The following is a 26,199-nucleotide window of genomic DNA, read 5'->3' on the forward strand; positions in this document are numbered from 1 at the left end:
ATTTTAACTAGTTGCTCAAAAAATATATATAGATTTAGCCCACTCTGATATATTTTATGAGATCTCTTCAAGCCATTTCATTACCCAAATAGCCAAACCAGATCCGATCATTGCATGAATATATATTGGATTAAAATTTAAATACCTCGATCCATTTACTGGTTTGAATCTGAATTAGTAAGAAGGACCTAGAACATATCTAATCCATCAAACACTAGCAACCATAACCATAACTAAAAAAGAGGCACAAATTTGTGGTCCAAATGGAGCCTATATCATTTACTATTTGTCACGATCGCTTTCATGTTTTCCACGAACCATATAACTACGTGCGTCCCATGCCGCCATGGTCGGCTTGAGAGGAGCACATTTTCTTTTCCACGCCATTCCCGGTTTGTCGCCGCACGCAAAGCGAATAATAATAGAAAACAAATAGAAGACCACCGCTCAAATGGTTTGAGAGGAGGGATTGACGAGGGTCCCACCTACGTAACGCACCCACCGGTCCTCATTTATGCGCCCAGGGTTTTCGAGTTTTGACCTCACCCTCCTTTTTCCGCTCTGGAGTCCCTCTACCAGGGTAATTAAGTCAAGTGCACATTTTACTACTTTTTAAACTTTAAAGAAGTCATAAACAAAGAAAATCTCCTCAAACTCTCAAACACCCCCTTAATACTCTCTCTCTCTCTCTCTCTCTCTCTCTCTCTCGTTCTGCAGGTCGTATACGCCTACATTATTATGATCTTTAGATATATACTAAGATTTACCATCAAGACTCTCTCTTTTTTTTTTTATTGTCTTTTGTCCATCCCAAGCCTTCATTCCCTGATGCCCTCCGTCACTCCGTGAGCTCCTTCTTTGAAGAAAAAGGAAATAAAGGAAGAAAGTCTTTGCCGACACTCGTTCTCTGTCTGGAGGCAAGCATCTGAATCTCTCGGTTTTCTTAATCATAGGAGGAGCTGTCATCACGGGCTTAGAGAGCGAGAGAAAGAGGGGTGGGGGTGGGGTTCTGATGGGAGGGCTACGAGAGAGGCGGCTTCTCTCCGATCCCCCAAGCCCAACGCATCGTTCCATGGCGGCATTGGCAGGGATCGTGGTTCTTGCGGTTCTTTTTGGCTCGCCGGCGGCGGTGGTGGAATCGGCCACCGACCCCTCTGATGGTATTCATCATTTCCTTCTACTATCTTATTCAATCCATCTTTCCATTGTTATTATTTGTCTCTTCGAATCTTTTTCCGGCTTTTGTTTCTCCACGTTAAACTCGTTTTCCATTCTTTCCTAAAGTTTTCTGCACTATTTCTCCTTCTGTTTCTTGATTTGATTAATTGGTTTTTATTGTACGGCTTAAAAGTAGAGGTCGGTAGGAATTTCAGGACCAAGAAGATTCGTCATTGCAAGATGATTATTTCTTACCTTATTTTGCCATCGTCATGTTTATTCGACGGCTTGCTGTTTATTTTTTTCCACTAAGTGGATTGGAAAATGGCAATATCTGCCTTCGTTATTGTGTTTTATTATTATGTGAAATCACTGGAGCAATATGATTGCGGTTTCATTTGGTTCATTTTTGTTCGTATTCATACTTCTTATTATTTGGGGAGTGAGTGAGTGTCCTCTGGTTTGCAGTTCAAGCTCTTGGAGTGCTGTATAGCGCCTTAAATAGCCCTCCACATCTGTTCGGGTGGACATCGAGTGGCGGTGATCCCTGTAGAGATTCTTGGAAGGGGATAACTTGTTCTGGTTCAGCTGTCACTGCCATGTAAAAATAAAAAAATGATATCTCAATAAGTTTAGTCTTCTGTTCAATTAAATTCCTATTTAGCAGTTGTGCTTCTTATGGTGCTACAACAGCCAGGTTTCTGGGTTGGGGCTGAATGGAACTCTGGGGTACCTCCTTTCATATCTCTTGTCTTTGAAAACACTGTAAGGAAACTAATTCATATTCTCTTTCATTGATGAAGATCTTCGAGTGTCCTGTGATTGTGGAATTGTTGTCTTTTTTCTTCTTTTAAAATCCTTGATGTTAGGGATATGAGCAACAACAACATACATGAGGGGATTCCATATCAGTTGCCGCCAAACCTTACCTATCTGTAATGTTTTATCTCTTAGTACTCTACTCGTGAAGCAATTTTTTTTCACAACTTTCAGATGTTGAAGTTTAGGCTTCATTCGACGGTGCAGGAATCTTGCAAATAATAATCTTTCTGGGAACCTTCCTTACTCCATTTATACAATGGTTTCCCTTAATTACCTGTAAGTATATTGTGTAGCATATAACGTGCTATGCTTATGAGGCAAATTTCATTTACTGATGATTTATATATAATTATTGATTGCAGCAATCTCAGCCACAACTCATTATCTCAACAAATTGGGGACATCTTTGAAAACCTTCAAGACCTCTCTGAGTTGTAAGATCCTTGGCGAGCCAGTCTGTTTTGATGTTTGCATTCCTTGCTGCTTTATCTATCAGTCTTCACATTTATTGCAAAAAGACCTATTCTACTTGGTTATGGTGGTTTATTGCTTATTCCTTATAATTAGTGGGATCTATAATGTATCTCGAGAATTCTTTTTCATCTTGCCATAGCCATATTATTCAAGTAGAAATTCCTAAGAATTGTCCAAGGACTATATCTAATACACATTAAGGTATTAATGAAAAGAACGACAGAATCTGAGTACTTAGACATTTTACATTTTCCTTTCTCCCGAAATCCTGGCTATATTAATTAAAGAAGTTGTGACTAGACTATACTTTTTTTTATTTGATTTTCTTGAATCCAATAATAAAATTTATACAAGTTTTATTCTAAAACAGTATTAAATTGGACTTCACATAACAAATCAATTTGTACTGATTGGTTGCCACCATTTTTTGCATTGGCAATGTTATGTTAGGCTATATAATTCTGCAAAACTACAGACAGTAACAACTTTATGATCATCTAAATATTCCCATATAATATTATTGGAAGATGTGTAAGACAAAGTTTGTTTGGACTTTGGAGTTATGAGATTTTGTGTAGAACAATGCACCCTGCAAAATCAAAGTTCTTGTGAGAAGAAATTGGAATGCCTTCATTATGTTTACCATATGCTAAAAGATCTTTAATTATGTGCATGTGACTGAAAATGGCCCAGAAAATTCAATATGAACTAGAGAGCCTCTAGGTCGAAGATTTGAAGACAACTATATGGGAAATAAAGACTGAGCAAAAGTGTAACCAAGCATAAGTTTATTTACATTGGCTGATTCATATGAGAAAATAGAAACTGTAAGAATGTCATTGGGAGATCCTGTTTAAATATATAGAGTGTGTAGAATTGTAAATGCAGTGGTCCTTTTGGAGGTCTGGGAAACCTATTGCAATGGGAATCAAGTTTTCAAATTGTTAAATATCGTCGTTCTATCCGACTTTTAACTATATAAATGATGGAAAGATCTGAGTGCGAACTAATTGTTATTTGATCTGAATAGCACTATTTTAATGAATATAATGATTAACTAGAAACAGTGACATGGGATAAGGCAACAGAGAAAAGCAAGTTCTCTAATAGCATGAGATACCATCTGGTACTTTGCTTAATTTTGGAGGAAGAGAGAAAGTACTGAGTTCTGCTTTTTTCATAACATTATTAAATTTAAAGAAGTCTTTAGTAATAAATCAGTAATCATAGCTTTCGAGCTCTGGCAAGAGAACAAAAGAGAAGGGATTAACTAAGTGGCATTTGCCACTATACTAGCTCATTACATGAACATTTGCAAAGCTAGATGGTTAAGTAGATGAGATTGCTTGTCAATTCATCTCAAATTAATGTTATCGGTGCAACTTTGTCGGTGCCGAGCTCTTTATCTGCTCTGTTGTTTTTGTTTTCTAATTTTGTTGGCCGCATCCACACCCGTAGGGTGTGAGCCGCCATTATACCAAAAAAAAATGGGGAAGTCATGTGAACTTTGTCATCATTGATGGTCATCCTGTTTGTGCAAAGTGCAGAGTATGTATTTTTGTTGGCTTTAATATAGCAAATGGCAAGGAAATCATGATAGAAGTGCTCAAACTAGGTTAATGGAGTTTCATTAAGCTTGTAGGTGGCATGATACTTGTGAAATACATTGCAGGGAAAGAGCAATAGGCATGCAAAAGAAGAAAAGAATCTTTTAGGTGCATTAAGTAAGCAACTAACCATTTTCAGCTTATGATTAAGGTTATAACGACCTTTTTCTTATCCAAAAGAAGTGATTGTGTTTCATTGTGGGGATAAAATTCTCATTGTAGTCTTACCATACACTTGGTGAAAATCATCTGCAACTAAGAAAGAACTATAGCTGATCTACCATGCCATCAAAGTTGTTTTCACATTGTAGACCTACTTCTGATCAGTGGTACTTCTCCCGCAAGATGGGGACAAGATCCCATGGAAGAGCATGACTAAAAAATGTAAGGCTTATGAATTCCTACTTCCTAACTACATTTCTGCTGAAAAATGTACTGGGGGGTAGGAAGGAGGGGGGTGGGGGGGGTGTGGGGGGCGGAATGTGGAAATGTAAGGATTTTGAGTTCCTACTTCCCAACTGTATGAAAGAGTTCAAGAACTAGAGGTGTACACTGTGTGAACTAGCTATTAGTCAGGTTGTCAGATGCCTATAGGTTGAGGCATTGAGCATATGCAGTCATCAGGTGCCACTGCCCTCCTAGTCACCAGCCTATCGAAAGATATTTACATTTTCCTTTGAAAATGATATAATTTACAGGGAGGCTAATTAGGCTGGTGCAATTAGCTAAAGAAAGCCAATCATGTTGCGTGCATCATTGTTGGTATAGTTAATCTGCAACATACAGAGACATGAGCATGCACATGCTAACACATAGTTGTTTTTCATAATATTCTTCTTTATATCTGGTACTAGCGAATGTATACTTCATTCTTAGTTTATATGTATATAATTTTCCTTCCTGTACCATAAACCACATTTCCTAATCATGCACAAAGAAGAATTTTATGAACATCTTCATTCCTAGAATGGTCTTTTGTTTCGTTCTTCATATTCATTTAAGATTGTATGGCAGGGATTTGTCATTCAATAACTTGACAGGAGATCTTCCAAATTCTCTGAGCTCTTTGTCAAATCTTTCTAGTCTGTAAGTGCACTTTAAATGGATTATTGCCAGAAAATTTGCTGCATATTTTTCAGCTATATGTATGATTTTTCCAGGTTCTAAAGTTTTCCCCCTTTTGCAGTTATTTGCAAGAGAACCAATTAACTGGCCCAGTGAATCTTCTTGCTAACCTAGATTTGACTACTCTGTGAGTTACCCTATATGCAATGCCAGGCTTTATTGTTACATTCACTATCATTAATACTCTTTATTCTTTGTCAGCAATATTGCAGACAACAATTTCAGTGGTTGGATACCACAGGAATTCAGTTCAATTCCAAATCTTATGTGAGTATTAATGCAGTCTTTGTTACCTTTTTTTTCTCTTATTTTTTCCCATTTAATTTTTCTGACTTCTTTCTGCCATTATGTGCATAGTGCTGGAGGAAACTCATTTGCTAATGGTCCTGCTCCACCACCACCGCCGTATGTGCCACCTCCTAGTAGACCTCATAATCGTAATCATACTGAGGCACCTACAGATACACCACAGGGACCTGAGAGCAAACCATTCCATCCAGATAATAAGAATAACAAGAAGAGTTTGACGGCAGGTTCAGTCACAGGGATAGTTATCGGCTCAACACTTGGTGCTTTATGTATAGTACTAGCTGTTATTTTTTGCATTTGGAATCTTCCAAAGAAAAAGGATGACACTAGAAAGAATGCAAGCCCTTCTTTAGCATCTGCTACGATTGGTGCAGATAGAGGTACCCCTTTATTTCCTAACTTATGCTTTTATGGACCTTCTTCTTTCATGATAGTGACAATCTTCTTCATGCCTTAAGTGTGGAAGTGATTAGTATTTGTTTTACTTGGAAATGTTATTTAGATGGTAAAATACTTATGGCAATACGATAATGATGTACTTCGGTAGTCCTAAAACAACATGGTTAAAAATATATCTTTTTTTCTTTTGACACATTAGATATCATGATATTTTCTATCTTCAAGCTTTAACTTTTAGTTGACCTCTTCATTGGAGGAGTTTACCACTCAACTGTGTCACTTTGAGAAACAATACAATATTTTCTAATGGGTATGGTTACTAGTTTCTAAGCATAATGCACGGTTAAATTTCAGAACATATTTTGCTGAACAAATTCATATCAACTATTCTGAAATTGAACCTATGAGCTAGGCAGTGGAGATTTAGGAGAGGGTGGTGGAGTAATTATTAGACCAATAACATCTAATCACGGCACTGACCACTGGAGGTCAGCAGTGAGGTTGTGTACAGGCTTTAGGCAGTTCATGAGAAAATTTTAGTGATGGAGTATATGAGATCTCCAAATTATTTGCATTAATTTGGAGAAAAAGAATGCGATATAATTGTGTGATTGATAATTTTACATTGTTAATTCATAAACCTGCCTTGTTCCAACTATTTAGACTTAGCTTTATGAATCTTCATTCACCAAGCACTCATATTAGGGTTACCTATGATTTAGGTCAAGCTTTTCCATTCTTCATAAATTTCATAAATTAAATAATTTACTTTGCACTACTCATGGTCAGCAGTGTATATACATAACTTACTATGGATTGATTAAATAAATAACTAAGCTCATAATTTATTACAGGAAAGTATTAACTATTTGCACTATGACATGTTGATGGGCAAGATTGTTAGAATATGGGTATTTGATATGAACAAATTGAAGTACGGCAGAAGGGAAAAAACATGAGTTCTTTATTGGTTTAAGTTCATATTCATATGCATCTATACCTGTATTCCTGTTAAATATAAAAGAATGAGTTATTTGTGACATTAATAATTGCTATCTGTTGAAGGTATTGGATACAAATCATGTTTATCCCCTGACAATGAAGTGTACAACTTCATGGATTCATTAGGATTTAGAGCTTGTTATCATGAGCAAATGTGAACTGCATGACTTGAAGGCTTTTGTGTTCTGATTTAAAATTATCCTCTGTATTTCATGTTCTGATTTATAATTATGCTCTATATTTTATAACCATTTTAAATTTTAAATATGCCATTTCCTTAATTTTCTTCCTGTCATGCTTTTCACTTTTGTAGCAACTGACAAGGAGATGCAAGAGCAGAGGCTTAAAACTGCTTCAGTGACAAGTCTGAAACCCCTACCACCTGAGAAAATGATGGTTGAGAAAGTATATGGGAAAAATGGATCTGGAAAAAGACCAAAAGTCCCTATAACTGCAAGTTCCCATACCGTTGCTTCGCTCCAACTTGCAACGAACAGCTTTAGTCAGGATTCCCTTGTTGGTGAAGGTTCCCTTGGTCGGGTTTACAGGGCAGAATTTTCTAATGGAAAGGTAGCGAAAACTTCTTATGCGGGACCTTCTATTCATTGATTCCATTAAAATGTGAAAAATTTTATACTGAGCTTCTTGACATATCATCTTCATAAAAATTCTTAACCACCTGCTTGCCCACCAATTATACATTTTACTGAGCATGTCATGTCATGGTTTCAAAACTTTGAAATTGCTGTGGAAAAACATATCCTTTGAATTCCTACTGCTACACTGTAATTGGCATCTGTAGCTGTATCTATCAGCTATTATTATATTTTACCATCCCAAAAAGGTATATGAATTGGAAGTGCAATTAGCAACAATGTTGCATCATGGCAGATCTCTAGCTTATCAAATTGCTTATTGGTAGTTATTGGAAGTTTCATTTAGATTGGAAGAAGCATTCTCTGAAAAACCTTCCATGAATTATTTATGACAATGGTAAAACAAGAAGTTATTATATCCAAACAGTCCATAGAAATCCACAAAAGTATCTTGCATCTTCTGCTCAAGTCAACCACTGTCCTGGCAAGTGGCGAGCATCACCTTCCTGATTAAATGCAGGACAAAAACTTCTACTGGATTAAGGTTTCTTGCAAAAAAATGTGGTCAGTGAATCATGAGTAACTGGATAGATTCTCTGTGGACTGTGGATATATTAACTGCTTGATAGATGGAGGACACCCGTCATCTTGAGAAGAAAATTAAAAAACCACCAATTTCAAAGTACATGCATATAAGATAATATTATTTGATAAAGAATCGTCCATGGTCTTCTTTTAATATTTTTTGTAGTTACTCCATAATGAGTTATATGTTGTTTCAGTTCATTTTTGTCTAATATGTCATTCTTTTTAGGCATCTGACATAACATTATGTCTTGTTTTTAATCTAGTTAACTTGTGTATATCTGCTTTTATAAATTTTAGACTCAATAAGCATAATACAGGATACTAGACCAACTCTCAAACTTCATATAAATAAAACTTTAGTAGAATGTTACTCATTGAAGTTTATTTCTGCAGAGCATGTATAGCAAGTTATATCACTATCTCCATATCTCTTACCCATCCTGATATATCTTGTTCTTTATCTTGTTATATACAACTATGTTTATGGAGAAAACCTTTTTTGCTCCCATGCTATTTGTTCATTCTTTTTTTTTTTCTGATTGAAGAAACTTTATGCCTATGTGGAGCTTCAACATCCATGTTCACTATCAACTCTTATTCTTTTATAAACACAAATTAAACTATAATCCTAGCAAATAAGCCTTATGCCAACTACTTGGGCTGGCATTATGAATCCTTTGATATTCATCCTTAAAGTGTTTTTGAGAGAAAGATGGGGATTGCCCATTCATCCACATTATGAGTTACATCATTGTCAATTTGTTACAACCTATCTTTTCTAGATCCTTTTTTACAACTTCCATCCATGATACTTCCAGTCTTTCTATCCTCTTTTCCAAGCTTTTGAAGTCTGAGCAAAACTAAAGTCTTCTCCTTAGGGGGAAGTTTTTTGATCTTTGTTGTAGATATCCATGCCAGCTAATTCCTGAGATAGAACTCAAAGGTGGTGCTACCCTAGATGTACTGTCTCAAACCGCTCTTTCCTCTCAGAAGAAGCCTGGATACCACCTATATTTAATATAAACTCCTTGTAAGATACTATATAAAATCATTCATAAATTTCACCTTTAGTGAAGAATTGAAACATAAATTCCACATGCCATAGAAACTGTTATACGTAAGGCATCATGGTAAATTTATAACTTCTAAATATTCTCATGTGTGCACCTACAAAACATCTAAAGGAACTTAAATGAATCATTTATGTCAGTTTATGGTTGTCTTGCATGGTCACCATATGTGTACCTCGTATGGTTGGAGAAACTGATTCATATCCTTGTTTCCTTATTGGATCCATATCCGAGTTAGTATTTGTAGGATCCTCCTTTTGTTCCAAGAACTGACGCAATTTCCAGTGATGGAGAAATATGGATTCGCTGTGATTAGCCTGGAAGACAGATTCATGTATTAAAGCAAAGATAGAGTCGTATAATATATAAGGAGATAGGGTCCTGCAGAGAGAGCCACATTTCTTTTTTCTTTTTCCCTTTTTTCAAAGATTCTAGACCCTGTCCAAAGTTACTTCTAGAAATGTGTCTTGAAAAAGAAAAATTTAGTACCAACAAAACTGTAAGAAAGAAAGTCATATATGTTTCCTGTGAGATAACACGTATAAAATTATGCTGGTTTTAAATTACATGTAGAAGTTGCAAACTTAACAAGGATGATATTTGCCATTTTGGCCAAATGAATTGACAATTATCCTAGCATTAAATAATTACTAGTTTGTGTTTGAATTGGTAAAAAATGTGAATTGAAAATTTGCTTCCATCATAATCCACAGAACTGTCTATATTAGTTCATATGGTATTAAATGTAGTGTACTGCAACGTGCTTCCATTTATTAATCAAATGTACTATTATTTAGGTTTTTGTTTAAGGAAGCACAAACTCAGAACTAAGTAGATCAGAGTAAGCAAACTAACTAGGATAATAGCATGGGAATGTATGATGAGTGGAGAGAAATCAGTACGGAATGGGTGTTGGGTTTGTGTTCAAAGTTCAGCAAGGAGATTAACAAGTAAAAGAAATCCAGGATGAACAAGGGTTTTAAAAGAGTCAGCAATAGCAAAGAATGTAGCCCTTGCCATGAAGAATTTATAAAGAGGATCCAAATTGGTGGTATTAGAGTTTTAGCTATCAGTATCATGGTTCGCCGTACCGGCCTGAACCAAATGGTATGAGGTGTACTGTACTATACCGGTTTAGTACTAATACCTGATACGGGTGGTGTACCGACACTCGGTATGCCAAAAAGATCCTGTATCGTACCAACACAGTGCTAGTGTGGCACTGGTCCGAGGTCTGGTACCGAGACAGCAAACCTTGATCGGTATAATTATACATGTTATGTTAGAGCATTTGCTCTAGTTTAATGTCTTAGAAAATCAAGAAGATGCTTCTATAGGATAAATGGAGCATTATTTGTAGCAGAAATTTCGAGTTGGCATTTTTGAAGAACATTACAAAGAACTATGTTCACTTCCAACTTAATTTGTTGTTCACTTTCCCATACCTTGTAGGAAGCACCTATCATTTTTCATCAACATGGCTGGACATGATAATCTCTATTTAGGCAAGATGACTTTGATAACAATCTGTTGTTTTCTAATATAAATCTCACTTCTCCAGGCATAACATCTTTTTCTATTCCTCACCAAATCAAATGTTATGTCAATACCTTTACATCTGTAAATGTTGCTCCAGTATTTGTTTTCTCCTTTGAAACTGGGAAACGAAAACAGAGTGGTGCATATGTCTTGGATATGAACAAGAAACATTATCAACAAGCTCCATGCATATATTCAGAAATGCTATTTAGAGCCCTTTAATCATTTTTATTCAATGTTTAAGCAGCAGTTATTTTCACACTTCTCTAATTTTTTATGAGGTGTCCCTTCCCGTTCCTATATTCAATCAATTTTGTTTTATAAGCCTCCACCTTTCTCCATATATTCATGATTATATACTATAAATCAGTTCTTCGTTACTGTATTTTTGTTTTCTGCAATTACTAATCTTCATCTAATGCATGATATTATTTTGTCCTCCTGATGTTTACCAAACTTTTGTGGCCCCTTAATAAGATCACTTATATAAGGGCAAGAGAGCAATTAAGTTCTAAAAATGAAATGAAATTAGAAATGAAGGCAAAGTGTATTATCTATGTCCTAAAAGTTGTTTTGTCAGAGGAAATAATGGAGCATTATCCCATTGCTTATTTACAGTTGGGGGTTGTATAGGTATAAAGCAGGGGCCAAGGATTGCTATGCCGGTATTGGGCCCTAGACCGGTTGCTCGGCGGTACGGGTCGGTACAATCTCGTGTCGTGCCTGTACAGATACAGTAGAAGAGGAGGGGCAGAAGGAGAATGGGAGAGAGAAAAAGAGAGAAGGGAGAGGCCAGTGGAGAGCTGGAGAACTGCCGTGCGGACGAGGCGGAGGAGGGCGAGGCAGCTCCCCAGCCCCCGCCTTCCTCTCTCTTCCCTTTCCTCTCCCGCTCTCTCTCTCTCTTTTTCTCTTTTTCCTTCTCCCCCTCTATCGCCGGTTCTCATTTTCATTACCGGAACCATCCCGATCTGCCGTGGGTACGTCTTGGGATGCCTTGGACGGTTCCGCGGACTATGGCAGGGGCCTTATTAGCTTTTTGAGCTAGAAAAAACTCCATAGTTTCTGATGTTCAAGATGACTTGATGGTTAGTTTTTGGCAAAGTATTGGAAGAATTGGTCCTTTTCTTTACCGATAATGTTTCCACAGCTGTAGGTATGGTTGGACCATCAAACCCACATGACAACAATATTTACCAGCATCCATCTAGTTGGTATCTCTAAGGGACTTCATGTTGTCTGGTCATCAGCAAGATTACATCTTCAAATGCCAAGTTGGGTCTGCTTTAATTAACAAGTTCTGACATAGTTCAGTGATAAGTATTAGCCCCTCACCTTCAAAACAATACTATTGGGTGGTTGTGTTTCATCACAGTTCTGGATTCATCATTCTCGGGTCAACTACAAAATTGTGTATGGTATATCGGATGGACTATGCTATGTGATTTGGGCAGTAGGATTTAAGAAAATTATCTTCAGCATACATCCGTATGATGACAAAGATATGGGCAGACAACTTTGAATATGATTGTTCCATGCAAGGATCACTTTGCCGGTACCAAGGCCCGTCAGCATGGTTTAGTACGCCCCTGTGTCGTTCTTTGCTGGGTGCGTACCAACATACAAAGAGAGTGGGGAAGAGAGAGAATGGGAGAGTGGAAAAGAGAGAAAGAGAGAGGGAGGGAGAGAGGGAAAGGGAGGAAGGGAGGGAGAGATAGGGAGAAGGCCGGCGGAGGCTAGCCAAGCACAGCCCAACATGGCAGAGAGGACAGAGAAGAGGGAGATTGGGAGAGAGGAAAAGAGAGAGAGGGGGGGAGGGAGAGAGAGGGAGGAAGGGATGGAGAGAGAGGGTGGCAGACGGTTGGCAGAGGTCCGAGGGGTAGAGCCCTCCTCTGCTCTCTGATTTTTCTGTTTCATTCGAAACAAGAATCCCGCATGGGGCCCCTTTTTTATTTTGAAGAATTTAAGTGAAGTCGGCAACCCCTTTGCTGACTTCACTTAATTTTTTCAAATAAAAAAATATTTTGAAAAAATTAAGTGATGTAGGTAAGAAGGTTATCGACTTCACTTAAGCTCTTCAAAATAAAAAGGGCTCCCCTTTGGGACCCTGTTTTGAATAAAACAAGGGAACTAGAGGGCAAAGCCCTTCCGTTCCTCTGCACCCCTCGCCGGCCCTCCATGGCCCTTCGTCGGCCTCCGTCGGCCATCTACCACCCTCCCTCTCCCTCTCTCTCCCCCCTCTCTCTTGTCCTCTCTTTCTTTCTCCCTTTCCCCTTCTTCGCCGGTTCTATGTTTTACTGTATCTTTTAAATTTGTAGAATATAATATAATTGTGAAAGTCTTGTGTTTCCTCCTTCAAGAATCACATTATTCAGTGTCTGTTTTATTGTCCATGCTTTTAGAAGCCATGGTTTATGTTGGTTATGGTTTATTCTATCAATGTAGTTATCTTAGAACCATATTAAAATAATATTTAATGAAAATAGTTTGAAGGGAAGCTGTGCAAGGACCTCTTCACGTATTTACTTGCCCCTAAAGATCTAGTTGAATTTTGACAGTTAGGAGACATCTCTTTGTGCAGAATAATGTTAGTTAAGATGTAGCATTCGACTGGGTGACTGAAGGATCTGCTATCAGATGAGTAATTCAAAGTTGACCTGGGGCCTTGACCTTGCCCTCTGTAAGTACCATTGTGGTCATCACTGTCTTAGAACGTCCATAGATGCTGACCTAATCCATGTGGAATAATCCGTTGTTTAAAGTAGCGAGGGGAAGCCTCGCTAGTTCATGGAGGTTATTCTTGGCAGATGCCATGGACTTCCAGAATCGTCATATCTAGTTATCATCCATCCTTTCTATGAATTAAGTCGGCATGTACCAGAAGGCACAATAGTTACCTTCCAGTTCTATGATTACATGGATGATTAAAAGTTTAAAATGTTTAGGGTCTCTACTGATGCATATTAAATCCCATCATTGCTAGGTTATCTCTGTTAATGTGCATGTTGTTGATTGTCATGATGGGACACATAGCTTAGGGGTCATTTTTTTTCTATTCTTCCATTCAAGGACCTACTACTAACTTCAAAGTCTAATACTGATCTTTACTTGCATCTTCATCTTTGTTTCTTTTTTCTTTATTTCAAAGCCTTGATGGTAGAGCTGCTGAATTGTAAGAATTCATTTTCTGATGGTCCATACTTTATCCTAAGAAGGAAAATCACATTTTTTGATATCCACAAGAAAAGATCTCGCATTCTCTGCTTCCTTGAAGTCTTGAGACTTGCAGCTTCTACATGTGAAATTAATCGATCCTTATTTCTGCAACATCTTAGATTGCCATAATTACTTGAATCTTAAGAAAATTGAAGCAAATAACTATCAGTATTTGCCATTTTCAGTGAAAGCCCATTTGGTCTAAAACAAGTAGCAATGCAATATCTTACATTTGTAGTTTGCAATTTGCACATTGTGGACAAAAGTGACCTTTGCGTGCTTGATGAACGTTCAAAATTTGGATCAATAAAGACTGTAAGAACCAAATATGGTAACTGTTCCAGGCTGGTACTGCTACTGGCACAGGATTGGCATGGAACCTATTAAATCATATTTGTAATTGTTTAAAATTATTAAAAGGATTTTTTTTTGAATTGAGTCCTTTTTAGTACTTTTTTCAGCATGACTTGGTAAAAGCAGTTCTACCAGCATCGATACTTAAAACCTGGCCCCAATTTATTTTCTATAAAAATTCTCTTTTAGGTGGATAAAGAAGTTTTTCCAAGAAAAGGGTTCTGGTCCAGAAGATATGAGGAATGTTGTTTGTTGGGTCTTATGGTAGTTTAGACGTAAGTAATGCTAAAGAGAGAAGATAAAGATTTTTGCATTTGTTTTATCTCATAGCACAACGGAAAGAGCTTTCTTAAGTTAATTTTATTTTTGAAATCTGGCTGGAAAGAGCTAGTTATCATAGAATTAAACTTGCTTTTCTGACCAATTTTTTTGCAAGGAACTTCTTTGACAAATGTATCTTGATAAATATGGTATCCCAGAATTGTCATGTTTAGGGGTAGCTTATGCTGTTTCTGGTACTAGTTTCTAGTAATGTCGCCTTGACAAATATCAAAATCGAATCTTCTGTAAATTCTTCAGAAAAAAGCTGATTTGGTGTTTCCTGTTCTTATTTATTTTTACTTCCTCCTGTTTCAATTCTAATTCTATCTCCGGTAGTCTGTTCAAACATTCATTGCAGCTGAAAATCTTCAAATGCATCCTGCTAAAATATTCATGAATAGTTAATTATAATTTTCATTTATATAAAGTGTCTGCTGAGATGCAAACGACAATCATTTCTTGCCTCTCCCAGGTTTTTGCTATTAAGAAGATCGATAGTGCAGCACTGTCCTTACAGGAGGAAGATAATTTTCTTGAGGCTGTTTCAAATATGTCACGACTTAGGCACCCAAACATTGTGTCACTTGTAGGCTACTGTGTTGAACATGGCCAACGGCTTTTGGTATATGAGTATATTGGAAATGGAACACTGCATGATATGTTGCACTATGCTGATGATAGCGGCAACAAGCTAACCTGGAATGCACGCATGAGAGTGGCACTTGGCACAGCTAGGGCTCTAGAGTAAGCTGTCAGTTCATACAACTTTCCAATTTGCACTCATAATAAATAATGCTCAACTAACCAAAACCGTTCAATTTCCATTCAGGTATCTACATGAAGTTTGCTTGCCTTCACTTGTACATAGAAACTTCAAGTCAGCAAATATCCTACTTGATGAAGAGCTGAATCCTCACTTATCAGACTGCGGTCTGGCTGCATTGACACCCAATACTGAAAGACAGGCAAGTAATCATGCAACACACATCATCTTTTTCTGTTTTCTTTTTATCGGGTAAGAAGCCACAGATATCTGTATTCTTCTAAAACTGTCACTCGTCTGTGTGTTTATTAGGTTTCAACTGAAGTGGTTGGTTCATTTGGTTATAGTGCTCCTGAGTTTGCAATGTCTGGAGTTTATACTGTAAAGAGTGATGTATATAGCTTTGGCATAGTGATGTTAGAGTTGTTGACAGGTCGGAAACCATTGGACAGGTCTATCTCAATTACCTTATTTTTTTTCTCTCGTAGGTTTGGCTGGGTAAATTATTTTAAATTTGTTGATGTGATATTTTGTTTGTGAATTTCCTATTTGCATGTTGGATATGTCAGTTCTAGAGAAAGATCAGAACAGTCTCTAGTCAGATGGGCCACTCCACAACTTCATGATATTGATGCATTGGCAAAAATGGTTGATCCAGCGTTAAACGGAATGTACCCTGCGAAGTCGCTTTCACGTTTTGCTGACATCATTGCACTATGTGTTCAGGTAGTGGATTTTATTTTTATCATCTTGTTGCATATAGAAAAGTATATCAAGTATTTGATTGTTGTATCCATGACAATGCTGATCTGAATTTACAATCTAGAATGTTCAACTTCCTTAATATGCATACGAGTTGAAGTTGCTTCTGCTACATATCGACCTCCATCAGATTTTTGATTTGTAGAGTTTCACAGTTTCGCTGATCTTCCAAAGCTATTCCTCGATAAATTTCCTAACAAGTTGAGATAGTCAACTAATTCCCTGGTAGTATCTTCGGCACTGTTTCTTATTTTTCTTGATTATGAGATTAAAATAACACGGGGGCTATAATTTACATGCTCGTGTAAGATTTTTCGTCATGCTTCTTTTACAGTAACTGGTCTATTTATTTTTCCATGACTTGTCTTTTAATTGATTTTGCTATGTTATTCTTTAACGTTTCTTCTGTCTTAGATAGCACTGAACTTATTCTATTCTAAACATTGGTTTTCACCAAATTGTTTGGTACTGGCTTTTGACTTCAAGTCACCAACTCATGATCCATCTCATCTGATTATCAACATCCTTGGGTGTATGGGCACTATTTGTCTTTGTATTACATAACCATCAACCCCTTTCCCAACCACAAAAAAACAAAGAAAAAACAAGCCAGCCATCCATGCATGAGCGACACACAGAAGCACGCTCCTGTATGTATGCACATGCACGCGCACACACAACACACTCATCCATGAACAAGTACCCCTGTGCACAGATGCACACAGAGATGCAGGCATACAGGCATCCATGCACATGCCCCCACATGCTACAGAAAATGGTATTAACCAGTACTGCAGAACAAGAGGTTTGAATTTTAATGTTCCAGCCCCTGCAGTGGATGCTGACAGTAGAAACTGTACTAGGGACAATGGGAAATTCCTATGTTCCAGCATCCAGAATGGAAAACTGTTTTGTATGCTTTCATGATTTTTTTTAAAATATATTAAGCTATATTTCCCAATTTTGACATATCTTCATGAGATCTAGAAAATCAGATTGATTTGGTAAGGATATAGGGTTATGGGAAATGGTTTTTGATGTATGATTGCATGCTTCTGCAACAATTAAACTTTAAGATTTTGAATCAGATAGTTTCTGGAAGGTAACTGGTACTGAGTATTATTCTGTCACCAGGCATCCCCCTCCTAGAATCTGTATTGTTTGTTAAATGCTAATCATTTTTCATTTCTTTTTTCCATGTTTGAGTTCTGAAAGTACTTCCCACTTCAATACTCTCTCAAACCAATTATTTTGGTCTGCGTAGCCTGAGCCAGAGTTCCGCCCTCCCATATCTGAAGTTGTCCAACAGCTGGTTCGGTTAATGCAAAGGGCGAGCATAGTAAGAAGAAGCTCTGGAGACGAGCTTGGATATTCCTATAGGGTACCAGAGCATGAAGTTAGTATGACGGATTTGTCTTTTTAGATTGATACTCTTGCTGCCAGTATGCAGTTCCATTGGGCTGCATGAGCCGAGGGAGCGCTGAAACAGAATCCAGTAGTCCAATTGCATGTCCGGTACAGCAGATCCTGCGCCTGGGAAATCCAGTGGTTGAAGGCTTCTCAGGGCATGGAAGAGTAATCAAGGCTATTTTTCATTTTGTACGCTAAAATATGTTTTCCCTATTACGATCAATTTTCTATGCTTCTATATCTAGATGGGTCTATATGCATTCCATGTACACGTGTTGCAGCAAAATAATTTTTTAATAAAAAAAATGAGCATCGAAAGTTTTTTCCTCTTTCATTTCAGTTTATGTTTTTTTTTTTTTTTTCACCTTGCATTCCAGTGGAACGTATATGAATGATTCAGGAACCTTTATTCACAACCTTAGGCCAATTTTGAGTTTTTCTCGAACAGGCCAACTAGTTTCTCATGCCGCAATATTGCAATTTTGCAGATGTTGACACTGTTTTGACAATACGAAGGGAAAGAAAGCAGAAACTATTAAGCAGTGACCATCTACCAGCACACTGTACCTTGCAGGTGGGAAGTACCGTTAATTTAGCATATATGTGCAGGAATTGCTTTAATTCCCACTTAGCTGACTAGGTTGAGGCCATAAGTTTCATATCCTCAATTACCATCTCTAATGAATTTGCCCGTATTGATTTTCTTTTTAGGTAATCATTTGGTGAGAGGTTGACAAAGATGAGCAAATTATATTACCGAGTGTGCAATAATCAATTTGGAAAAAAAAATTAGAAGAATCACGCATTTTGCATCAGCTAGTCATGGAATACTCTTTTCTGTGGGTCTCACAGGTATATATTGTCACATCCCGGCCCAAGATCATGAGTCAGAAATTACTGCAATTACCGCATACTTAAAGAAAACTCTTCTCCCAAGCATGTAAGACATGTCAATATAATATCATAAACAAGCTGAGAAATAAATTTAGAGGTAATGTTCAAACTTTATTCTAAATTATTAATTCAAAAAATTAAGTATCTCACAAAACCAAATGATATTCTAAAATCTTGAATTCTAACAAAACTCTAATCTAAATAAAGTTGTCAAAATCTTATCCCTAATCGCTCTCTCATGATTGAGTCAAGCTGCTCTTCAGATTTGTAAAAATAGTAAGAAATTATAAAATGAGCTAGACGACTCAGTGAGCCGTGAATACTTTAACTAGATGAATCAAATAATAAAATAATAATAATATGCTGAAATTAAGCATGCAAAATACATCAATTCGAAACCAAATATATACACTATCCAATCATTTTACATTTCAATTTTTTTCCATAAATTATTTTTTTCAAACCATTAAGTTTAATCTCGACAACCATAAAATATGACCATATTTATACCCTATAGTTGGGTCAGAAATATGAGCTCATTAATAATTAAAATGCCAACATATAATCTCCACTAGTAGGGTATCGATATGCCTACATATATTTTTTACTAGTAGGATATCAATATGCCAACATATAACCTCTACTGGCAGGATACCGATTTGCCAACATATAATCTCTTTCATAAATCGGTTTCATGCTCCAAATCGAAAAATATGCAAAACCATCCGATATCGAATTTAACTAGACATAATCCATAATAAAATCAATACATTTGATCATGTGTCAATGGATATTCCATAATAGTATATATTCCACAAATAAATACTATGCTTTAGGTTTATAAATCTCAAATAATATGACTCAAACTCAATAATGTCAATATTATATAATTTGTTAATCAATCTAGAAAGGAAGTACATTACTTACATTACCACCGCATTCTAACTAACAGATTCGATTAATTTCGAAAATTCCTCTTAGAGCCTAATATTCAAAAATATATTTTTATTAAAATTTTATTATGATTATTAAAAAATAAAACTCTAAATTCCAACACCCTCACAAGGGTGACCAAGTGGGAGTGCCCGACATCTCGGTCAATCCGATAAAGAAATTTCAACGAATCATGCTTGGACTCAAAAGAGATCGGAGATGACCAAATCTAACAGTATCTGACAAGAGCCAAGATGAGGATTGGCATACCGCTCGATGATCATGGATTAGGCCCTTCACTAGGGTCGATCCAAAATCACTATGAAGAGTCCTTACCGGATCCAACTACCCTGAGAGAGGGTAGAGAGAGAAAGTTCAAGTAGAGAGAGAAATTTGTAGAGAGAAACTAAGAGAGAGAAAGTAGAGAATAGAGAGGAAAGAGAGTAGAAGATAAGCGAGGGAAATTGAACTCTCTTTTTCTCTCTCTCTATTTTATTTTTTTTCTCTCTTGTTTTTTTTTTCTTTTTTTCTTCTTCTTTGGCGAAATGGGGGAACTTCTTCCCATATAAGAATCGGAAACAAAGTGTCAATGGCTGTGGTGGTGTCTGCTGGTTGGAGGCCCAATGATCGGGCCATCATGAACGGCAGCTAGCAGAAACAGATGGCCAGTGGTGGAAAGATCAACCGAAGAACGACCAAAATAGGGCTTCGGTCCAATTATAAGAACGACGGCTTTTGGATGACCAAGACTCCAACTATCATTACCAACCATTGTAGAAGGTTTGAGGAAGAAGTCGACAACAAGCGCTGACGGCTAAGATGGCCAAACAAAAGGAAGAAGAAGAAGCGGAATCCGAAAATAGACAAAACAGGGCATCACCCTTCTTTGTCAAAATTCAGTGATCACATGCCAGAATCGAGGCTCCAAGGACCCTGGAAGATGGAGAAGAAGGTATGATTTCAGATCTTTACCTAGCTTCTGATGACGATTTCCCACAGCTATAATGCTAGTAGCGGCTGACGGTCAGAAAAGAAGATCCAAGAAATTCGGCAATAACTCCAATCAGAGGGTTGAGGTTCTTCGGTGAGATCAAAAAGAAGGTCAGAGGGGCTCTAAATAAAGCCAGAGAACACTGGAATCTGCCTCTTGGTCAGATTCCATCCGATGAGGTTGAGATCGGAAGTCTTCTTCCTTCGATACAAATGCCAAGCATGTACGAGCCTTTTTCTTTCTTTCTTTCTTTCTTTCTTTCTCTTTTGGGCCAAACCTTTTTTTAACTGGGCCAGTCAAGTGGATCAGGCCTAGTTCGGCCGCATATTACATATATAATGCTGGTAGCATAACATGCAACTTTGAGGGAGAGGGAGGGAGGGAGAATCGAATGATTATCCCTCAGCATGGCCTGGTTCTGTTTCTCAGCTTGTTGGCGATTGTGAGCAACGATTTAGGGAGGACAAAAAACACAATAAATCAGTAAAATATATAGAAAGAATAAACTAAAAAACCTTTTTTTTGGTAAAAAATTACAAAAAGAATTTCTGAAGCTTGCTTCTCTCTTTCTTTCTTTCATTTTCTTTCTTTTCCTATATGATATACTCAACTTTCATCATCTTGACCTCTATATATGGTAACAATAACACTCTATAACGGGAAAAAAAAAAGAAGGAAAAAATTTATGCTCCTTTCAGCTTTCTTACATGTAAATGTGCTGCCTACTCCTTAACAGGAGGAAATTTGTGGCTGCCCTTGCAGCCGATCAAACTTGGCAAACACTCCCACCAGCGTTGCTGTATTGTATGTACATGCCTCCGTCTGCATGTAATTCCCTCTCACATCCCTGAACACATCCTTGGCGTCGGGGCCGCCGACGACGGCCCCGACGAGAACGTTCGGATTCTCCTTCTGCCGGCCAAACCAGGCGTCGTACCCCTGCGTGCAACCGATGAAGGCCTTGTCCTCCTTGTAGGAGACGCTGGACGCTGCCCGGTGGTGCACCCTGGTCGGAAACTTGGGTCCGAAGCCCACCAGGTAGCTGATGCCCATGGGGTTGGCGCCCAGGATGTAGTCCAGCTGCGACTTGGCGAAGGAGAGGAGCTCTTGAGGTCCCAAAGTGCCTTGGGGGCAATGGAGCTCCTCCTCGGATCTGGCCAGGTAGTCGGAGAAGGCTGTGAGGAGGAAGGTGGCGCCGGCGACGTACTGCATGTTGTTCCACTGCCGGACGTAGAGAAGGCCGCCCGGCGTGCGCCGGACGTTGCTGCCATTTTTGTTCTTGTTCAGGCAGGAGCACAAGTAGTGCTCGGCCTTCGATCTGTATTGCTCCAGCGTGCTTCTGTGCTTCTCTTGGAGACTGACGCCTTCTTCCATCAGCAGCTGAGAAGAGCAAACAACGTTGTTACTTTTGACTTCTTGGGACGAAAAAGAAATTGCCTAATTTCAGCTGAGAAGAGTAATTGACATTATTACTATTAACTTATTGGAATAGTAAAAAGAAAAAAAAAAACCTAACTTCATTATAAAAAAAAATCCATAAGAGACAGGACAAAATAAATAAAAAAAATAAAAACTTCAAAGAGAAAAAGAATGGATATTGGGATGGATTGCTTTACCTTTAGTGAAAAGATGGTGTCTCAGTATCCCGAATTACAATGCATTACTGCAATCTATCTTATTTCAGGTCTAGTTGGGTTGGTTAGATTTTAGGTTAGATTCAACCAATATGGTTCAATTATGGGTTGGGTTCAGGTCCTTTACCGGGCCCATCCGGACAGGGACAATGCAAGTCGGTGCACAAACTTTCTATATGTCATCATGGTCATTTCAGCCAGCTAAAGGACGAGGATTAGCTGTGATCCTCTAGGGGGGAGGATGAAAGAAATTTAGATTCTAATAGATAAGATCTGGGTTAGGTGTGCTTAAGTTTCTGGTGCTAGCTGGATTATAAAATTTCAAGGCCTTCTATGGAAATCTACAACTTTTGCAGTCAACATCTACATTTAACCTCCACTTGCTCTACTGTATTCAAACCAACTTGTTCTCCGGATAGCAATGGTGCAGGTCGATGGAATTCCGACCAATTCAAACCAAACTCAAAACCTAAGAGAGTGAAAAAAACAAATGTGAAGAAGAAGAAGGAGAAGATGAAATCTAAATTCGATCCCCAGACATCTCCCGAGGCCACCGAGCATGTGTAAGGTCGAATATCCAGGTGGGATTTAGGTTGACCCGTCCCACTTGCATCCCTCCGAACATGCACCGAAGCAGTCTAGTTGGTGACTTCCTCCATTGACTTAAACAACCAGGGCCCCACCTGACACCATTTCATGCATCGATTCATGTGTCGGCTGGCCGGGATCCCCACGTAGTTCCTCGCTTTTAATTTATGCTTTCGCACTCTTCTCACCACGACGTTAATATGAATGATTACGTCGCCTAATCATCAGCTTTCGCACTCTTTTCACCACAAAGCGACGCTCTTGTGCCAACCATGACCATGGATTTGAATAACGGTGTCGAAAGAGTATTAGGACACGTTTGCCATGCGATATAATTTAATGACAGCCAGGTAATAATACCTTAGCCATTATTCCTTTCTATTTAGACCAACGTGGTCTTACTTAAATGGCTGAGATGGCGGTTTTTTTAATTCCTTTTTATTTAATAAACAAAAGTATAAATATCTAATCTCATATACGAAGAAATATATTTCTATAAAGAACAGTTCTATTAAAGAAAAAATGGTGATGTAACTAGCTAGCTGCTGGTCCATTATCCTCCATTATTTTCCTTCGTACAGCCAAGTTTATATTCCAAGATAAAAAACCATTGACTATGAAAATAGCAACTGCAATTATGTTATAACAATAGTGGGGCATGTTTGTTACGTTATAAAATTTATGACAGCCAGGATATGGCACGACGGCTATATGTGTATATATATATATATATATATAGAGAGAGAGAGAGAGAGAGGGGTTAAGCCCAATGCAATGGCTATGATGGCTATTCTTTGTTTATTCATGTTATTATCTATTGAAAAAAAATTTTATATTTCCATTAACATGTTTGTAAAAATATAATATGCAACAGAATAAAATAATATGTCATTTCATAAACAGTAGTTTTTTGAACACGACTTTAATATTGCTGTTAGCGCGTTACTATCCACTATATTGCTTTATAAACTAGAGCCAAATTATATATATTTTGAAATTAAAAATTTATTGACTATATGCACGTAATAATTGCTATTTCTGCTGTCATGCACTGTCAGCCACGGAGGCCGTTTGAATGGTGGGAATACGTTAGTAAAACGAAGCCAAAAACTTTGGCATTCTCTCATTTGCTGTACGACGGTGAAAAAAATAAATAAATAAAAGAACATGACAAAGGCTAAGTTGAAAATACCTTGGAAGCCAAGACCTGGAGGCCGGCGTATTTGATATCCCAGCTGAACTCGGATATGGCCCAAGCGGAACCCCCTAACCGGGACGCGTTATTCACCACGTATTCCAGATATTCCTCTCGCCCCGTCGCCCGGTGAAGCCACAGCGCCGCCCACAGCAGCTCGTCGCCGTATCCGCTCACCGACGGGTAGTAATTCTTCGCCACCCCGACGCTCCTGTCGTACCTCCCCTTATGCTTGTCCGCGAACTCGAATAACTGCGACCAATTCCCGGAATAACACAAACCCGAGGACATGCATATCCAATTAGAATTAGAACCAGCAGACGAATATGCTTTCCTTTTATTGGATCCAAGAATCGAACCAACCTGTTGGGCATGATGCAGCAAGAGGTTGGAGTAACGCGGATTGGATGTCCTGAACACGATGGACGCCGCCGCCATTGCGGCGGCCGTCTCCCCTGCGACTTCCGACCCGGGATTCTCGGCGTCGATCTTGTATGCTTGTCTTGACGTGGTCATGTCCTCCGGTCTCTGCCAGCAGTAGTGGTCGGTATCGCCATCACCCACCTACTCCAATTATTTGTCGCCGATGAGGAGGATTAGGAACAGGCATGTGTCAAGGAACAGTAGCACTGAACATGCAAAACGATGCAAATCCTAGAGGGATGCGCTCTAATTAATATTGGAAAATACCTGGATCCAGAGGACATTGGGGTGGGTGTGGGCTTTGATGAAGTAATCCGTCCCCCATTTGATGGCTTCCAGAGCATGCTCGATCTCCCCGGCCGCCGCGATCTCTTCGCTAAACTCCATGACACTCCATGAAAGCATTGTGACCGTGAAAGCCATCGGCAGGCCGAACTTTACGTTGTCGCCGGCATCGTAGTACCCTCCTACCAAATCAACCTGCAGCATTTGCTCCTCTGCTGTTAGAGAAAATAGAAGAAGAAGAAAATTGTATGGAAAGGACATGGCAAGATGGGAAGGGGACTGACTCCTTGTTCGAGCCCATCGGTGAGGCCGGAGTGGCCCCGCCAGGCGACGCGCTGGTTGTAGGGGAGGTGGCCGGAGCGCTGGGCCTCGAAGTAGAGCAGGCTCTTGGCGAGAGCATCCTGGTAATCGAATGCGGCTCGGGCGGCCACCGGGAGATGGAGGAGGAGGGGGAGAAGAACCCATGGAATCAATGGTATCATGAGAATGGAGGAGGAGGAGGAGGATACCCTGGAAATGATTACAGGACTGGGGGCATTCTTTGCTTTACTCTTCTGGATGCTGCTTGCAGCTTGCATGCATGGAAAGGATGTGCCACCGCCCTCTGTCTCTAATGGATCTCGAGGGTAATTATTGCTCTGAGCCTGAAAGAACTCAGTGCATGACGTTGGTGCGAGCGTCTGAATTTGTAAACGAAGGATGGTGTGAACCGAATGCGATATCGAGAAAAGTAAACTGCTGGTTTAAGAAAGGCCCGCACATACTTTTATTGATGTATATGACTCTATATATATATATATAGAGAGAGAGAGTATACAAGTTGGTGCATATCGTAAAATTAAGTTAAACTATAATAGCAGAGCTTCTGTATATAAGGAATGTAATTAATTTCTAAAATAATGTTACGTTATAACAACTTTATGGCGGCATATTTTTTATACAAGTTAAAAAAACCATATGTTTTATATAAGGTAAACAATAAGTGATGATTTCCACATATCTTTTGGGACAAATGGTGATTTCAACATGGTATCAGAGCAGAGGTTCTGAGTTCGAACCTTATCTTCGCACTCTTTAATTCCATTATTAAAAAAAATTTCTATCTCCACACGCTTTAATCCCATTATTAAAGAATTTTACATGTTGGGCTTATCCATTAAAGAAAAATCCGGTCCACATAAGAGGGGGAGTGTAAAAAAATATAAAATATATAAACAAATCTACTTCATCCTAATAATAAATTTTGGCGGGTTTACTGGCCGAGGTTGGAGGGGCTCCCTTTGAATGGTTTTCATGTGGGGCTTTTGTATGTCTTTGTGTGGGTCGGGGGAAAATTGGAGTAGCTAGGAAGAAAAGAATCGGGTTGGGGCCGCTTAAATTAGACTAATTTTGGCGTATGCGGACAATGAAGATGGTGTGTTGTCACTTTCCAACTTCGCCTTCCATGACCGGCTGCATTTTTTGAACTTTGATTTAAGAAGGGGAATGATTTTGCGATTCCAATACGTAACTCTGAGACATCGGACGCTTGCCTTTTTTTCCTTTCTTCTTCTTTTGATATTAATGATCCTGGCTTGCATTCCCACGTGGCATCACTGCTCAGGAGGTAGGTTAATAGAAGGATAATCCAAATCCAACTTGGTTGGGCTTTTGACTCATAATTTGAGATATAAGGCCAACACCAAATTGAACCGGATTGGGTTCATAAAACTAGACCAAGAAGGTCAGATCTAGTTCAATGTTT

General features: G+C 38.5%; 2 protein-coding genes and 1 long non-coding RNA gene across 4 annotated transcripts; 2 read left to right on the forward strand and 1 right to left on the reverse strand.

Annotated features, from left to right (window-relative positions):
* The first annotated feature begins 630 nt into the window (after positions 1 to 630).
* Positions 631 to 17,846, forward strand: LOC103717064 (protein STRUBBELIG-RECEPTOR FAMILY 8-like). 2 transcript variants are annotated; one of them, XM_008805303.6, is made up of 16 exons: positions 631 to 1,160; positions 1,627 to 1,759; positions 1,852 to 1,923; positions 2,028 to 2,093; positions 2,185 to 2,256; positions 2,343 to 2,414; positions 5,076 to 5,147; positions 5,248 to 5,313; positions 5,388 to 5,453; positions 5,544 to 5,875; positions 7,210 to 7,466; positions 15,050 to 15,321; positions 15,407 to 15,542; positions 15,653 to 15,792; positions 15,910 to 16,066; positions 17,367 to 17,846. In XM_008805303.6, exons 1-16 carry the CDS (start codon positions 1,013 to 1,015, stop codon positions 17,523 to 17,525), a joined length of 2,220 nt encoding a protein of 739 aa, XP_008803525.2. In that variant the 5' UTR covers positions 631 to 1,012; the 3' UTR covers positions 17,526 to 17,846. The 2 variants fall into 2 exon arrangements, with proteins under 2 accessions (XP_008803525.2, XP_088571946.2); XM_088715820.2 differs by lacking the exons at positions 1,627 to 1,759; positions 1,852 to 1,923; positions 2,028 to 2,093 and having other exon boundaries at positions 828 to 1,160; positions 2,152 to 2,256.
* Positions 17,847 to 17,977: 131 nt separating this feature from the next.
* Positions 17,978 to 18,780, forward strand: LOC148714664 (uncharacterized). Its single transcript, XR_015975256.2, has 2 exons — positions 17,978 to 18,086; positions 18,224 to 18,780. It is a non-coding gene; the product is annotated as an uncharacterized LOC148714664 (long non-coding RNA).
* Positions 18,781 to 20,821: 2,041 nt separating this feature from the next.
* On the reverse strand, positions 20,822 to 25,226 carry LOC103717065 (endoglucanase 11-like). The gene is made up of 5 exons (XM_008805305.6): positions 24,740 to 25,226; positions 24,438 to 24,650; positions 24,111 to 24,311; positions 23,745 to 23,999; positions 20,822 to 21,710 (listed from the first exon to the last, which is right to left on the reverse strand). Exons 1-5 carry the CDS (start codon positions 25,031 to 25,033, stop codon positions 21,060 to 21,062), a joined length of 1,614 nt encoding a protein of 537 aa, XP_008803527.1. The 5' UTR covers positions 25,034 to 25,226; the 3' UTR covers positions 20,822 to 21,059.
* Positions 25,227 to 26,199: the final 973 nt, after the last annotated feature.

The sequence above is a fragment of the Phoenix dactylifera genome, chromosome 2 (genome assembly GCF_051530095.1).
Source record: "Phoenix dactylifera cultivar Ajwa chromosome 2, Ajwa_hap1_PhDact_Kaust_v1.1, whole genome shotgun sequence".
NCBI lineage: Eukaryota > Viridiplantae > Streptophyta > Magnoliopsida > Arecales > Arecaceae > Phoenix > Phoenix dactylifera.